Source organism: Trifolium pratense, linkage group LG6 (genome assembly GCF_020283565.1).
Source record: "Trifolium pratense cultivar HEN17-A07 linkage group LG6, ARS_RC_1.1, whole genome shotgun sequence".
Lineage (NCBI taxonomy): Eukaryota > Viridiplantae > Streptophyta > Magnoliopsida > Fabales > Fabaceae > Trifolium > Trifolium pratense.
Genome location: NC_060064.1, coordinates 1,461,593 through 1,478,919, shown reverse-complemented (window position 1 = coordinate 1,478,919; position 17,327 = coordinate 1,461,593). Strand labels below are relative to the sequence as shown.

The following is a 17,327-nucleotide window of genomic DNA, read 5'->3' as shown; positions in this document are numbered from 1 at the left end:
CTTGCTAAAATTGTCATCACTAACCACTAAACTTCACAAAAAATAAATAAAAATACACAACAACGTGAACACTAAGCAACAAAGATACGATCAAAGAGGTATATCACCAAACTTTTAGGAACTTCAACAAAGATACATGTAGTTTGAAATTTTGAATAGAAGAACTAAAGAGGTTCACTTCAAATCATAATTGAAGAAGAAATTGAAAAATGTCATGATAATAATATCAAATTAATGAATAAAATATTTCCTCACATCTACAAAATGTGAGCAATATCTTGACTCTTTTACTTTAAAGATTGAAATAATTTTACTATTTATTCAATCGAGATTTCAAATGCAAAGAAATATTTGTCTAATCGGCTAAACATCGATTTTTTCCTACATTGTACGTGTTCAAGACAACAACCGTGAAAAAGACGTTGAATAGCCGGTTTGCAAGAAGAAAAAAAATCTAGATAGAAAAGAAAATGGAGAAAGCCGAAAAAGTGTTTTCTAATAAAAATGTGTAACAAAAATGAAAAGGAGCATAATAAATTCTAACTTTTGTTGCTTTTAAAAAGCTTTTTAGGGTAAAAAAAACTTTTTTAGTTATCAACATAGGTGGCATAAGTAATCGATACTTGAGTCTCTTAATTATTTGGTTTTGGGTTCGATCCTGAGCTGGTGCGTATGGGAAAATATTTTTTGGAAGATGTCAACCCGATTGTTACCTCGTGAGGATTAGTTTTGGTTTAAAATAAAAAATTAGTTGCTTGATTTTATTTCTTCTTCTGCATCTTCGTTTCTATTACTAGTTTGTTTTTAAACAATTTATTCACGTTCATCCGAAACATGAAATCCTCCGAGAATTCGATTCAAATTTTATTGAATTGACTAAAAACAGTAGAACAAATATGAACACTCAATCATGATTGGTTGATCAACCAGGTCACAATTGAGTTAAAGTACAAATAGAGAAATTATTGGCTTCAAGTGCAGCATATATGTGTGTCATCACATTAACGTGAAGTAGTTGGAAAGGATTTAGAGCACATGAAAACGTCATTAATTCGTTTATCCGCATTATGGTTTATTTATTTATTAATTAAAGTCCCACATCGTTAATAAATAACATAAAATATGAGTTTATAAAGATTAATTATGCATTGAATATCGCCGAACTATGTAACGGCAGTTTGTAACCTAAGGAGGGGCATTAATGTGATGGAACTAATGCCTTAGCTAAGCTCTTGGGTTAGGTCTATATTGACTTATATGCTGAGTTTGGGACTGTTTGGCCATCATATTATTGAGCCCTTTCCTCTTAAGTACCTCAATCATCATATAAGATAGTCAATAACCCTCGAAGAACCATCACTTTTTATTTTGGTAAATGAAAAAGGAGTTGTATTGTAACATGAGTTAAAAAAACGATTAAAAATAACCAAGTCATTGAACTCAAGTGGTTAATGAGCTTCACAAAAAAGGGCGGATTTCGGGAGAATCCGGGTTCGATTCCCGGGTGGAACAATTTCTTGCCCAAACTTTACTTATCTTGTGGCCGAACTCTGGACTACTAGACCTATTTCCCCTAGGAACCAGAGGGTTATAAACCAGAATAAAAAAACGTTAAAAATAATTTTCAGCCACCGAAGAGATTACTGAATCGAGTCGCAGGTCGTACGCTTTCTTAAGACGTTTTGCAGCCATGTCCAAAATTGTGTAAGACAAACGATCAACCACAAAGTCCCTAAAATAAAACAGCTCAGTTCAACTGTATACTGATTCACTGTGTAACTCTCAAAGGGGCCACCCTTCAGGCCAAACAAATAAGGGAAGTGAGAACATGATCTTCTTCCTACGCCCCGACTTTATAAAATGGAAGAAGAAGGGGCAGACAGAACGGTCATACTTAGATGCGTTATCTAGAACCAGATCTCCAGGATTAGCCAATACCACGGGAAGGTGCAAGAACGGACACAAACCTGAAAAGGCATATAACTCCCCACTTCTCTGTCTTATTAGCTCAATCAATAATGGTCTATGAAGCACATATACTCCTTAGATCAGGTGTGTCGCGGTGTCGGACACCGACACGACAATTTTGATTACATTGAACTATGTCATTTTCTTAAATTATTATTGGCGTCGACATGTCAGTGTCCGTGTCATTCTGATGTTGTGTATGTGTCCATATTTCATAAATAATGGTACTATAATACATCCTATTGATATTACGATATCAATTAATAATGGTACTAAGATTCTCATATGGTCCTATGACCATTCTTAATTTAAAGGAAAAAAAACAAATTAATACTTTTTTACAGGAAAAAACAAATTCATACTAATATTAATCATTATATGATATTAGTACCACACAACACAACACATAACATAAATTTAAATATTCTCTAGAACAAACTTAAACACTCAATCATGATTCGTTGATCGACCAGATCACAATTGAGTTAAAGTACAAATAGAGAAATTATTGGATTATTATTTAACCAAGACATTACAATCCATATTTCAGTTTTATCAAGACATGACTTATTTAACAATGTAATCCATATTCAGGCATTATAATATAATACTTCAGGTTGAGACTTTTGGAGGTGTGTTAGCAAACTTCCATATCCAGGATGATTGATCCAATCCATTGAAGTGTCTACCACCTGCTACATCGTCAATGGGAACCACTGCAGAAATTTCTTTCACCTCCTCTTCTGATAGTTTCACTGATAAGGCGCCAATGTTTTGATCCAGATTCTTAATCTTCGTTGTTCCTGACATCGATCAGAAAACATCGTAAAAAATAATTAGACATTTACAAAACAAAACAGAGATAAATATTAAAGATTTTTTAGAAATACTATTTTCAAAAGATATGCATATTTTGTGACTCACCAGGAATAGGCATAACATCCTGGCCTTGTTGAAGTACCCATGCTAATGCTAACTGAGCAGGAGTGCACTCGTGTTTCTTGGCAAGACTTTCAATTCGTTCAAATAATTTTTTGTTCTTGTCCAAGTTCTCAGCTTGGAAGCGGGGATGAAAAGCCTGATAAGCCAAATTAACCATCAGAAAACAACATTACATACACTTTTCATAATTTCATGCCATGCAGCAGAAACACACATTTAATTCAACTGCTAGCTAAAATGCTATATACCAGGGAACTAGCTGCCGACACATTTTCCAAAACTCCTTTGCCACCAAAGAAACCACGACCAAGAGGACTATATGTTACAATTCCAATACCAAGCTCTCTGTATCAGCAAAAGATTTAAATAAGTAAGTCACATTTAAGTCATAAATAATCAATGAACTTGGAGAGGAAGGAACTCAAACTAACCTGCAGAGTGGAACTATCTCGTCCTCAATGTCGCGAGTCCACAGAGACCACTCTATTTGTACAGCTGTGATTGGATGAACAGCATGTGCTCTCCTTATCGTATCTGGGCTGGCTTCAGATAGCCCAATATACTTCACTTTCCCCTCTTCCACTAGTTTCTTAAGTTCACCTACCTATAGCACAACAAACTTGTTAACAATGCATCTAGTTAAATAAGCCAAATAATCTTAAAATTTGGAACGAAACCAACTCAACCCTATAAAACCAGTTTATTATGAGAGGCCAATGTCTCTCATATAATGTGAAACACTCTCATTCTCTCAACTCAACAGATAAAAATGTAAGCATATCAGTAAGAATTAACATGTACTATATAACGTGTAGTCGTGTACTATGATCAAATCAAATACAAGTTTCATATTGGAAGAAATCCTTAACTGTATCCTCAATAGGCACAGATGTATCCACTCTGTGCTGATAATAAAGATCAATATATTCAACACCAAGACGTTTCAAGCTAGCTTCACAGCACGAACGAACATAATCGGGCGAACCCTTTATGGTCCAACCAGTGAAACCAGAACCTTGACCTTTGGATACACCAAATTTTGTAGCCACCTGAATCTTTTCTCTAGGTAATTGCCTTAAAGCCTAATCAACATAATCAAATAATTGACAAACTCAAATTAGCATAAAGTTTGAATTGAAGTAACAAAATTGAAACATGAAATTGTAGGCACGTCACGTACCTTTCCAAGTAAAATTTCATTAGCACCATTGGCTCCATAAGCATCAGCAGTGTCAAAAAAAGTGATGCCTTTACTGAATGCATGGTTAATTACAGAGATACCATCTTGTTCAGGAAGTGGATCATTGTAACCACCACTGAGTCCCAAACACCCAAATCCCAATTTTGAAACCTGAAGGCCTTGGTTTCCAAGTGCGACATGAGGAATAATTTGTTGTGTTGTTGTTGCCATTTTGGTTGGTCAATGATTACAATATTAATGTCTGTCTCTGAAGCTGAATGATTATATATACGAATACGATGATGAGCACATTCATTCAAATCCATTCTTCCATTCGTCACTCGGTGTGTCACCGGCGGGTGTGGTTTCATCACTCAGTATGTCACTATCTTTTCTCCTCCGTCTTGGTCAACCATATGTGTCTGTCTTTTTTTTTTTTTTTTTTTAACACTCTGGTTCCCGAGGGATGGAGCCTACTGACCCAGAGTTCGGCCGTGAGATAAGTAAATTACAACAAAAAATTGTTTCATCTATAAGTCAAACTCGAATTCTTCTAAAATTCGTTTTTTGATGAAGCTCATCAACCACTCGACTAAGATGACTTGATTGTATACTACGTTATTGAATAAACATAAAACAAAATTTTGATGTTAAAATATTATTTCTCCTCTCAAAATTGTAAAATTGTCCTTAATATTTCCATCTATCAAATTAATATCTCTTTGTCAAGTTTAGACACTAATCTTTAAAAACAAAAAATATTTCATTCGATTTTTTTTATAGGAGACGTTTCACTTTTTTAGATTTATTAAATAATTTAGTTTATCTTATCTATAATATATAGATCAAATATATATTAATTATTTAATAAATCTAGAAAGATGAAACATGTAATTTAAGCAATGTTGAATTTAGTTTTCCTTCAATGGGGTACATAATAGGTACTCCCTCCGTCCCAAAATATAAGGGAAAATTGGTCAACAAAAATCGATGTATTTAGTCCAAATTCTTAACCAAATACATCAACTTTCTTTGACCAATTTTCCCTTATAATTTGGGACGGAGGGAGTATCAATGATTAAAACATGGATTCAAATTCTTTTTTCTGCTGATAATTTCCTACTGTCTGTCATACACCAATTACAATTGTAGGAGCTTTACAAGCTCAGTCATTGGAGTAAGGCAGCAGATATGACATCACATGAACATTAAGGCACGAGAGGATCGAAATTCTTAAAATATAGATACTCTTTATTAGAGATGGTCCTACATCTATCAAATTTGTTTTTATTTATGAGAAATGCTAAAGAGCGCTCCGGAGCAATGATTAAAGAAACAAAAGTGATAATATAGTCTTGAAAATAGTGCATTCAATCCCTTGAATTTTTTTTAAAAAAATATTTTCTACTTCAAAATTTTTATTTTTATTTTTATTTTATTTTCATTTTTATTTTTTTAACCATAGTTGCAAAAATACTATTTAACATCTTTATTTATTTCTCTCTCAAATGTCTAATAGATATATGACTCTACGAAAACACATTTTCATTTGAACCGTGCATAACACACTCTTGGAATTGGGACATCTGTGCTCTTGAACAAGTTCAAAAAAATATAAATTTATAAGATATTCTGCGAAATGATTTGATTTACCAAAAAGTAAGAGATTCAACAACACAACTTCAATTTCTTTGTTTGAATTTGAATATAAAAATTGATCATGAAATTGGACAAAAAAATTACCATTAAATATATATATTTGTCATGTACATTATTCAAAAATCACTCAAAAAAAAAATGTTGAATCAATTTTGTCACTCGCTTAGATCTATATACAAGTAGTTTAAAATGGTTAGTTTATTATAGTTGAATATATTATTGGTGTTTGCTTCTAATTTCTTGACTACGTACCAGTTCGTATTTTGCCTCCGCCCATATACATGCATAGAGAGAGCTTTTTTCCAAGGCAAGTTTTAACATGCACAAGTGCATCATATGGTGTACGGTGCACAAGTTAGCATTTTCATTATATCGAATACGAGTTTTACAAAATCACTGTTGGATTGAAAGTTTATATCATATAGATCATCCATAAAAAATTTAAAAAAATTAAAAATCATTTGATATGTTATTGTGACTCATAAAGATTAACGGTATTTAATAAAAATTTATAAACCGTTAATTTTGATGGGTCTCAATAACATATTAAATAATTTTCAATTTTTTCAAAAAAATTATGGATTATCTATATTAGGGGTGTACATGGACCGGATTGGGTTGGATTTGGCCAAAACCAAAACCCGAACCACATAGGGTACTCCGGTTTGGGTCTAGTAAAATAACCACCTGTTATAATGTTGGACCAGGTTGGGTAAATTCACTAAATTTCGGGTTGGATTGGGTTGGGTAGTGAGTTACCCAAATTATTTTTCTATTTTTTTTATATTAAATATCTAAATGTCGAATCATTATAGTTTTTCATAAAAATAATTCAACCATTCTATTTTCTTAAAAAAATAGTGTAACTTTTTTTTACTATAAAAAATAATCACTCATTTTTTTGTGTAAATCCACTAATTTACGGATTGGATAGTGTGTTATCCAAATGTTTTTTTTTTACTTTTTTTAATATCAAATGACTAAACGATGAATAGTGCAATTAATTATCGTATTTGTTTATAAAAAAATTTCAATCTTTTTATTTTCATAAAAAATAGTATAACTTATTTTCATTATAAAAATATTTAATAATCAGATGGCAAAATCTTTAGCATTTTCATAAAAATTATTTCAAAATACATAACACTAGTGGGTCAGTGGGTTTTTTGGGTTGGGTCCGGTTTTACCCGAAACTCAATTTTTTTATGGATTTTTCATTTTTGAAATTCATATCCACCCACTAGCCTGATTCGACCCACTTTTTTGGGTTGGATTTGGTGGGTTTGACCGGGTCAACCGGATTTGCCCAACCCATGTACACCTCTAATCTATATGATATAAACTTTCAATCCAACTGTAAATTTTGTAAAATTCGTATTCGTCATAATGAAAACGCTAACTTATATACCATATACCATATGGTGCACTTATGCATGTTAACCAAACCAGCAAAGATATTTGAACAACAAAAAATTTATAAATTTTGAATAACCCGTAGGATTTTCATTTTGTTAGCCCATTTTGACGGGTCGACCCGTAAGATTTCCTCAATAATTTCCCATTTTGTGTGAACACGATTTGATAGACCCGTGCAAAACTAAACTGGAAATTAAAAAATGCATGGTCCCCTAACTAAGTACTCATTGTTAACATACTTTGTTTGGTTCATTCCAATTGATGCCTACCTTACATGCAACATAGACAATGCAAAAAAGAGAAAGTAAAAGCATAAAAGGATCACGCAACAAAGTTGTTAAAATTTTAATGGATCTAATATATTATATTCATTCAAAATATATAGATACTCTTTGGGGTCTAATTTAGACCCGATTCAGTTGTGGATGTTATTATTTTTAATAATTATTTTTTAAATGGCAAGGATCTATCATTGGACCTATTTGAAAAGTCCATATTCGATAAAACTATACTCTTTTGATAAATTCATGTTTCTTTTTATACGATACATTCAAATTCTCAACTATCATGGATTATTTTTTTATCTAAATATCCATAATTGTTTCACACATATATATATTTTCTCTATAAACAAGATTTAGTCAACAAGATTTTACATTTATGGTGCATTTGATCGGCTATAATCCATAATCAAGACATAAAGTTTTTTTTGACAAAGACATAAAGTAGTTTTAGTTATATTGTGTTTAATTTTAAAATTGTTCTTGAAACGAAAGAAATTGGAGGTAAGGTACAAAACACAAAATAACATTTTTTGTGGATATAGGTGAAACTTTTCACGTGTAAATGGTTCTTAGTTAAAAATTGTGGTAGTCATGTTCTTTCTTTTTATGGCTGGGAGGTGTAACATGTCTTGTGTTGGGGTCGATAGAGGAGTGAATGTGTGTATAATTCAGGTTGCTTGGGCTGTTGTTGGTGCTGAAGTTTCCACTCATCTTCATGTTGTGCTCTTCTTTCATCGTGAGGGGGGATGTATTGAGGTGTTTTTCCTCTTGCTTTTGTGTAGTTTGGTGGTTGTGTGGTGGAGTGTTTTTGTTTTCCTCTCTGGTTGTGTGTCAATTCCATGTTTTTCTTTGATTCCTTGTCTTTTTGGGTACCTTTTGTGCTCTTTGTTGTTATGTGTAATTCTTTTACTAGTGTTTTATCGGTATATTTGTATATACGAATGATATATATTTGTTTTTAATTTTTTTTATCTAAAATATCAAAATAAAATTTTATTCACCAAACATGATAAAAGACAACAATTTAAACTGATCCTTTAAAAATGTATTATAAAAACTTTAGCTAGAGTGTGTCGAGCTGGAAACAGATTTTCACCTGTAAATTGCGTCAACATGGTTATAACGGCAATCCTTCAATTATAATCAATGATCATCCTTAATGCATATGTAATACAAACCGTTTAATGTAAAATCAATGGCTGAGATCAGTTACAACGTATAAGGCGTACTTTTTTTTCTACGGCAGCAAATCGAAGTCCTATCTAGCTGCATGTGGTGCTATGAGCGTGATATTATTAAATTCCTATAGGATTAGGACCACATGCATATGCAATTGTTTTACTTTTAATGGTTTATACTCAATTGATTGTGAAGTTACAAAATAGCCAATGGAAATAACAAAAACCCGTGATTAATGGTCACTTTTCTCCAAATTTTTATGTCGAAACATAAAAGGTTCCATCTCTTTCATGCAATTTGTTTCTTTAACAAACACTCCAAATAAGTCGAGTTTGAGGACACAGATCTTAATACTAACATGTTTGGTATTCGGTTTCAAATATTTCCAAATCACATGTGGACAAAAAACCAAACAACACTTATATTTATTAATTTGCTTAAATGATGTTTCTTTAATATTTTTGACTTAGATAAATTAATCAATTAACAACATAATTTCATTGGAGTTTTAACATTAATTTGAAAAATGATACCATATTCTTAAACATGTGGGGTTTAATTAGGCAGTAAAATAATGAGTACTAGATAGATGCTATTGCCAAAAAACAACAAAGAGAGGGACAGAGATCTAACTATACATCATATGAGACAAAAAAGATGGCACTAGAAACAGCAAATCCCGCTGTTTATAATCAGAGATGGTCCAAACATAGCTAGCGTAATATTGCTTAATATTTTTTTTATTTTTTAAAAGTACATAAATAAGGATAAAAAAGCTATATATATTGACTTTGTATATATTATGCCCTATAACATTTGTAACCCTCCCATCTAGTTAAGTGTTGTGCTCAAGTTTGAAAAGAAAAGAAGAATGAAGGAATGAGATAGAGAAGACGGTCTCGCGATTGTGGATGGAACCGAGCTCCAATCGATAGTTGAAGCTGCCAGCATGATCTGAGCTTTTCCTTCTTTTGTATATTTCTCGACTTATATATATGTGTGTGTATGTGTGTTTGGTCTAAATTTGGGCCGAATACATATACAAATATGTTTATATTTAAGTCTAGACGGGTACGTATATATGGGCAAGAACAGATCATGTCGGAGCTTCACCTATTGAAAGGAAGCATGCATCTCAAATTAAGTTTGGATATTTCAATTAGGATGGAAGAAGAGACCCACAAAGGTTTGATAATTTCATTTTTCCATTTTTGGTTTTTTTGTTGATTGTGTAGGTGCAATGCATAATTATAACAACCATGTATTTCTTAATTGTTTTTCCCTCTCTCGTTAATTGTTATATAGTACAAGTATATATGCATTTTTTTCTTTTTCCTAAGTGATTTTATCTTAATCAGCATATGGAAAAGGAAAGATGGGAGATGAGTTATTATATCAAACGGTGCGAGTTTTTGTATTGAAATTTTACACTTTGTCATTTAGATCGGATGAACCTAAAAATTTGACTGCATGACTGTATGTAGTCATCGACCGCATAGAATCCTGATTCCAAGTCCAAATTTTGGCAAGTAACGCAGTAGTTAATTTACAAACCTTGTTTTTAGCAATTAGTTTTGATGAAAACTGTGTCAATATAACTTGATGGATAACTTAGATTCATGAGTAGCCAATGATAAAAAGAAAATATACAACACTGAACTAACTAAAATTTCAAGTACAAGTGTAAGTACAACAAATATATGTAAAAATTAAGTCCAACTTAATTAAACTAATTATTATTTATTGTCAATTATTAAAAATGATAGAATTTCTTCTTTTTTTACCTAGTGGTTATAAATGGTGAATAAGTGGAGTGTTGCGATTCGAACCCCAATTCCTGCATAATATATTTGATGTCGTTAAGCTCAAGGGAACAAAAATGATAGAATTTCATTTTGGTGTTTAAACATGCAACATCATCCTAACGAACTCTTGATAATCAATGAGACCGTTACCATCCAAATCAGCCGTTTTGATCATCTGCTCAAGTTCTTCTTCTGTCACCTTCTCTCCTATGATTCTCAATACTGACCTCAACTACACTCACATATATATATATACATCAATAGTTAAACAAAATTAAAACTATAATTAATTCTCAAGACAATATTAATTGAATTAATCATAGTACCTCATTGGGTGATATGTAACCATCTTTATCTTTGTCAAACACCCAAAAAGCTTCCTTCAATTCATCTTCTGCTTCTGTTTCCTTTTTTAATCAAATACATTAATTGCATTTAGAATGAATTGATGAAATACATATATAGTTTTTATAACTTTTTATAGTATTTGTAAAAAATTAAAGATGATATATACACTACTATAACTTGATTATCTAAATTTTCCATTCACTCACCTTCATTTTTCTTGCCATGAAATTCAAGAATTCCCCGAATTCTATAGTTCCATTTCCATCTGTATCCACTTGGTTCACCATAATTTGTAACTCTTCCAACGTAGGATTTTCACCTAATGATCTCATAGCCGTGCCTAATTCTTCTATGGTTATGCAACCTTTTTCAAATATATATATATAATCAAATTAATTAAGAGAAATAATAAATCAAACATATTCAACAAAATAAGAAAGAAAGGCTAATCATAATGTACGTACGAATTAATTACCATCTCCATTTTTGTCAAGATGAGAGAAGTCTTCCAAAAACTCACTAATCTGCTCTTCCCTCAAGATGCTCATCATGCTATATTATTATTAATAAAAACTACTTAGTATAAAATTAAGGGTATATAATATAACGAACCAGGTAATAATTATACTATTAACTAGTAGCGGAACATTTAATTTAGGACCTTGTCAAAAAATATTTATTTAAGGACAACAAAAATAGAGGGTCATGAGGGCAGGGACAGGGAGTAACTGAGAGTTAACTATGCCTATCATATTTATTATTTTCTTAATTATATATAAGCAGATTTTTGACTTGGTGGCTGCTTTGACCAGACTAAACTTATAGTGTAGGAAAAAAATGTAAGGACGTAGACGTACTTAATTACGTTGTCTGTTTGAAAAACATTTAGTTTTTCAATTGTAGGCCATATGGAATTAAAATGAAGAAAATTATGCTAAATGATTATTATACCAATTAAAATAAAAAGGAAAATGCTAAACAGTGCCCCCGAGCACTAGTTAAGGATACAAATATAGAAGTTTTATCTCGTAAATTGTGCATTCAATGTTTTAATAATGTGAAAAGTTATTCTCTCTCATCATTAATTTTATCATTTGCTTCCTGCCCCAGGGGCACTGTTTAGCCTGACCCAAATAAAAAATACCACTATTCAGTGAAGTTTGGCTCAAGACCCAACTTTGCATACGCATAAAAATAGAAAATAGAATCCAAAATATTTGAAACTTCGCATTACTTTTCAAAATAGAATCCAAAATACTAGAAGATAAATGAAAATAGAACAACAATCATTTATTAAGAAAACAACTTCAAATGATACAAGTCTATAACAAAGATTGACATAAAAATGTAAAATCTGGATGAAACAATATAAATAAATAAATAAAAAAAAATTAAAAAAAAAAAAAATCAAATTCCAGAATTCATTTTTTTTTTTAAAAAAATTACTTCGAAAAATAGATTCCAAATAATTTTAAAAGATAAAAAAAAATTTGGGGGCCTTGAAGAAACATTGGCAGTGTAAAGAAGAGAAAATTTCATTTTCTTTTCTACAGAGCAGGCATTGATTTTTCAAAACTTGTCAGGCCTTTTGACCAAAAATTTCGTGGGCCTTGTAGCTGTTCCGAATCCATGTGTCACGATCAAATGATAGAATATTTGTTATTTTTTTTTTGTTAAAGAAACATATTTGTTATAATAATATAAAATATTTTAAATAAAATTTTAAAATATTTTCTTCTTATTTGATAATTTAAAATAAAATTAAGTATATGGAATTTTTTATTTGTGCTTTATTATTTTTTCTCTCTAAAATATAACCCTGCATTATTTTTATAAACTAAAAATAGATTAAATTAAATAAATGGAAGAAAAATAGGTTGAGGAGAACATAAACCAAGGAAAATACTTACTTAGACATAAACACAAATTAGAGGTGTTATGCACACACACATAAGTAAAGAAAAATTAAAGAAAAAATTATTAAAGTTATATTATTTGATGTGACTATTTTATTTTTCTTTTAATTTTTTTTATTGACGTGTGTGCCTAAGTTTTGTGCCTATATCATTGTGCCTAGGTAAAAATGCTTTAATAAACCAAACCTGAGGAGACCAAACCTAAAAAAGACAAATGTGGAAAGAATTTATTGAACTTATGATGTATTCAATTGTCTAAACATTAAATTTTCTGCATCATTAAATGCTATATTTCTATTCTTAGGTAGCTTAACATGTGCCCTTAGGGCACAAGTTAACATCACCCAAATAACAAAAGTTAAATTAAAAAATATTATGAGAACCTCCCTTAAATGAATGTTATAACCATCTGGATGCTCTTGATTTTTTTTTATTTTTCTTTCTAGACTTAGAGATAATTTTAGTGAAATGTTTGATAATAATAAGGATCAACTTTCCACGAAAACAAAAAGAAGAAAAATCAACTCTGATATCATCACTATGATTTTCCAAAAGACATATATGATGAGCAAGCAACATTTGAGTTTCACATATGACCAATTAGGGATGTTTATGAGGCGGAGGTTGAGCTGAACATATTTATCCACTCCTTCACCTCTATTCTCATTTTTCGCTTTGGAGAGTACATTTTTTCTATCCACATCTTCGAACCCGGATTTGCTGCTATTGAAAAAGCACGCAGTTACACGCTGTAACTGATCTCAACCATTGATTTTACATCAGACGATTTATATTAAATATACACTGAAACAATCCTAGCCACTGATTATAATCCAACGGTTGCTGCTGATGCAGTTATAGCAGGAAATCTTTTGCTCTATTTCACATATCCTAACCGTTTTTGTGGAGACCTATTAACAAAAAAATATCAAATGTCTATTATTTTTAATCAAACTAGCAAACAAAATTAAAATCTAATCATACAAAAAAAGTAGTTCCAACATGAAGGTTGATGGATTAAATTCTGAAATAAATTATTTTTCAAGTATCTCAGATGTTGTTATGCAGCCAAGTGCCGACGAAGCCGGCCTCATGATCTCACACAAGAAAATAGAAACGACAATTTGCATGACCTCTGCCAAGTAAAACATAGTAATCAACCACTTATATATAACACACACATGAAAAAATGGTAACATATTTCTCCATTGAGGTAACATATTTGAGGATGGAGCTACCTTCAAACTTGTTATCTGATGAGGCAAGTCCAGAGTGGATGAACAAAGGAGACAACGCATGGCAATTAACAGCAGCAACAATGGTTGGGCTTCAAAGCATTCCTGGGCTAGTAATCCTATACGGAAGCCTAGTAAAGAAAACATGGGCCATAAATTCTGCTTTCATGGCCTTTTACGCTTTTGCAGCAGTTCTCTTATGTTGGGTTTCATGGGCTTACCACATGTCATTTGGGGACAAAATGGTATTTTTCTTAGGGAAACCAGGAATAGCATTGGATGAAAAGTTTTTATTAGGAAAAGCATTTTTGGGAAATTTTCCTAATGCTACAATGGTATTTTATCAAGGTGTATTTGCTGGTATTACTTTGATTTTGATAGCTGGTGCTTTACTTGGAAGAATGAATATTCGTGCATGGATGTTGTTTGTGCCACTTTGGGTTACATTTTCTTACACTGTTGTTGCTTTTAGTATTTGGTGTCCTGATGGATGGTTGGCTAAACGTGGTGTTATAGATTTTGCTGGTGGTTATGTTATTCATCTCTCTGCTGGTGTTGCTGGTTTCACTGCAGCTTATTGGGTGTGTATTTTATCTTCATATTTGCATTTTAATACTACTCATACCCTCATTGTACAATATAAATATGTTCTATATAGATAAAATAAAAATATCTCAACAGGAACTATAAATGATTTGAATTCAGGTTGACTGTAGTCGGCAATTCCGACATTCGGGAGCAATGATCGTTGGATCAAGATTATATTGAAAAAATCAAGTCTCACATTGATTAAAGATAAGGTCTGACTATAGTTTATAAAGAGAGACACCCCTCACCTTACAAGCCAGACTCAATAGTGTATGCCTATAACTCAAGCGAGAGGGTATTTGATCCGTTGGGTCGCCCACCATTTATATTCACGCACCAGAGCCTCTCCAAGATCTGTGTTGGACCACTTGCTATTAGGTTTTCGCTAACAGACCACCTACGGTTTATATCCATGCACCAAGCTCAATAGTGATGTGTGGGCTTGAGGGGATGTGTTAAGAAATCTCACATCGGATGCGAGATGACTTGAATATATTTTTATAAAGTAAAGACAATCATCACCTTATAAGTCGATTTTGTAAGGATGAGTTAAGTCTAATATAAAAATCTAAGAGATTATAGGGTCAACTTATATTTACATTCTAACTTATTTTTAACAACTAATTACTAATATTTATCTCCCTAAAAGTATTTGTAGAATTTACCTTTTAAAGGTAATAATATGTGTGCATGATTTTATTTATAAAAAAAAGAGGATATGACTATGTTTATAGCTAGACTACTATTTATTGTTGGAAAATAAATATATACAAAAAAAATAAAATATTGGATGTATTTAAACAAAAATAAATAATTAAAGTATGATCATGTGATTGGTTGATTGAATAGGTTGGCCCTCGAGCAGAGAAGGACAGGGAAACATTTCCAGCAGCAGCAAACAACATGATAATGGTGCTTGCAGGCGCAGGCCTGCTTTGGATGGGTTGGAGTGGATTCAATGGTGGAGGTCCATTTGTTGCTAGTACCATTGCATCTCTTGCTGTCCTAAACACACACGTCTGTACTGCTGCTAGCATCGTCGTATGGATCACACTCGATACCTTCTACTTCGGTAAGCCCACCGTGTTTGGCGCCGTACAAGGCATGATCACCGGTCTCGTTTGTATCACACCCGCCGCAGGTACAAACCATACACACAATCATAATCTAATTTTCGGGTATTTGCAATTAATGCCACACTTATCAAGTGTCCAATTAAGATCAAACAACTTATTTTGTTTTTTTATTTAAAATATCAAGTTTAAATGTTCAATCTTGATTTGACAACTGATGTGTGTGATTAACGATAGTTATAGACTTGTGACTGTACATGATTCCGATCCCTAATTCTAACAAACTTTGTACTCAATCTTCATAAAAATCAATTAAAATACTAAACTTTATATTACAAATTTAATCAAATATATCCAAGTTGCAATTAATATTAATCTGTCATGAACTGAATAGGAGTTGTGCAGGGGTGGGCAGCAATCTTGATGGGTTTGATCTCGGGAAGTATTCCATGGTACACAATGATGGTACTCCACAACAAAGTTAATTTCTTAATGAAAATTGACGATCCCATGGCGGTGTTCCACACCCACGCAATAGCCGGTGCTCTTGGCGGAATTCTAACCGGTTTCTTTGCCGTGCCAAAATTATGTCGTCTCTTCTACATGGTGCCTGATTGGGAAAAATACATCGGCCTCGCCTATGGCCTACAAAATAGTGGTGCAACTCGAGCGGGTTTGAAACAAATGTTGATCCAAGTTGAAGCCATAGTTTTTGTGATTTGCTACAATGTTATTGTGACTAGTTTGATTTGCTTGGTTGTGAGAGTCATGGTACCACTTAGGCTTGATAGTGATGCATTGCAAATGGGTGATAGGGTAATTCATGGAGAGGATGCTTTTGCCTTGCATAGTGAGACAACTAAATTTGTGAACATTAAGCGAAATAAGATTTATGATACACAAGCTTTCTCGTCCAATTATGAGTCTAGGTCATTAGGTGAGGTTCAAATAGTGTGAAATCAATCAATCACAAATGTTTAACTTAACTAAAGTCTTAGAATAAAGGTTGACGGTGAAACACTGACCACAGTGGAATTATGTAATATATGATTTATATTAGGGTGATGTTTGCTTAATGTTGTAACCCTCATATTTTAGCTAGAATTTGGGATTAAGACCTAAGTTCATTTAATATAAGGAGAAAACTTATGTGAAGTACCATATGTATTGTTGGTGATGTCTCTAATTATGCCAAATAGAATATGACGCGTGTGGAACCAAAAAAAAAAAAAAGAATATCACACGTGTATGGTTAATTTATTTTTAAAAATATCGATTAACTTTTTTGTTTGACATGCTGATTAAAATTCATCTATTGTGCAACATGAGATGGTAAACGACATAATCTTCACATTAGATAAAGGTGGTCGAAAAAATAATATTACATGAGGTACATTAAAACTCGTCCACATTACAGAGGATAAACACTTATCGACCCATGTTTTTATAAAGTAAACATGTCCTTAGATTTTTGCTTTATTTATGCAATTTGCTTAAAATTAAAAGGAAAGCAAATTTGAGCTTCAAAGATTCGTAAAGATTCCGTGAAAGAAAGAAAGAAGAAAAAAAATTGGTTGAGGCAACGGACGCATAACACGACACACTACCTCATTAGTCATTCCCCATTATTATGCCAAGGAGTACGAAACATATATACTCCATCTCTTTTAGTTTAATTGTTACATTTTAAAAAATACTTTCATTTCAAAAATTTTAAATCAGTGTATACTTTCT

General features: G+C 32.0%; 3 protein-coding genes across 6 annotated transcripts; 1 reads left to right on the top strand and 2 right to left on the bottom strand.

Moving 5' to 3' along the window:
- Nucleotides 1-2,465: 2,465 nt before the first annotated feature.
- Nucleotides 2,466-4,514, bottom strand: LOC123889398 (probable aldo-keto reductase 1). The gene is made up of 6 exons (XM_045938718.1): nucleotides 4,091-4,514; nucleotides 3,780-3,992; nucleotides 3,342-3,514; nucleotides 3,159-3,255; nucleotides 2,893-3,046; nucleotides 2,466-2,771 (listed from the first exon to the last, which is right to left on the bottom strand). The coding sequence occupies exons 1-6, from the start codon at nucleotides 4,319-4,321 to the stop codon at nucleotides 2,581-2,583; spliced, it is 1,059 nt and encodes a 352-aa protein (XP_045794674.1). The 5' UTR covers nucleotides 4,322-4,514; the 3' UTR covers nucleotides 2,466-2,580.
- A 5,679-nt stretch (nucleotides 4,515-10,193) lies between these two features.
- Nucleotides 10,194-11,513, bottom strand: LOC123892610 (calmodulin-2/4-like). 4 transcript variants are annotated; one of them, XM_045942438.1, is made up of 5 exons: nucleotides 11,257-11,513; nucleotides 10,988-11,145; nucleotides 10,760-10,840; nucleotides 10,584-10,665; nucleotides 10,195-10,465 (listed from the first exon to the last, which is right to left on the bottom strand). In XM_045942438.1, the coding sequence occupies exons 1-5, from the start codon at nucleotides 11,330-11,332 to the stop codon at nucleotides 10,413-10,415; spliced, it is 450 nt and encodes a 149-aa protein (XP_045798394.1). In that variant the 5' UTR covers nucleotides 11,333-11,513; the 3' UTR covers nucleotides 10,195-10,412. The 4 variants fall into 4 exon arrangements, with proteins under 4 accessions (XP_045798395.1, XP_045798394.1, XP_045798396.1 ...); XM_045942439.1 differs by having other exon boundaries at nucleotides 10,194-10,665; nucleotides 10,988-11,121; XM_045942440.1 differs by having other exon boundaries at nucleotides 10,197-10,665; nucleotides 11,246-11,331.
- Nucleotides 11,514-13,318: 1,805 nt separating this feature from the next.
- LOC123892608 (ammonium transporter 2 member 4) lies at nucleotides 13,319-16,716 on the top strand. Its single transcript, XM_045942436.1, has 3 exons — nucleotides 13,319-14,513; nucleotides 15,370-15,661; nucleotides 15,988-16,716. Exons 1-3 carry the CDS (start codon nucleotides 13,887-13,889, stop codon nucleotides 16,548-16,550), a joined length of 1,482 nt encoding a protein of 493 aa, XP_045798392.1. The 5' UTR covers nucleotides 13,319-13,886; the 3' UTR covers nucleotides 16,551-16,716.
- The last annotated feature ends 611 nt before the right edge of the window (nucleotides 16,717-17,327 follow it).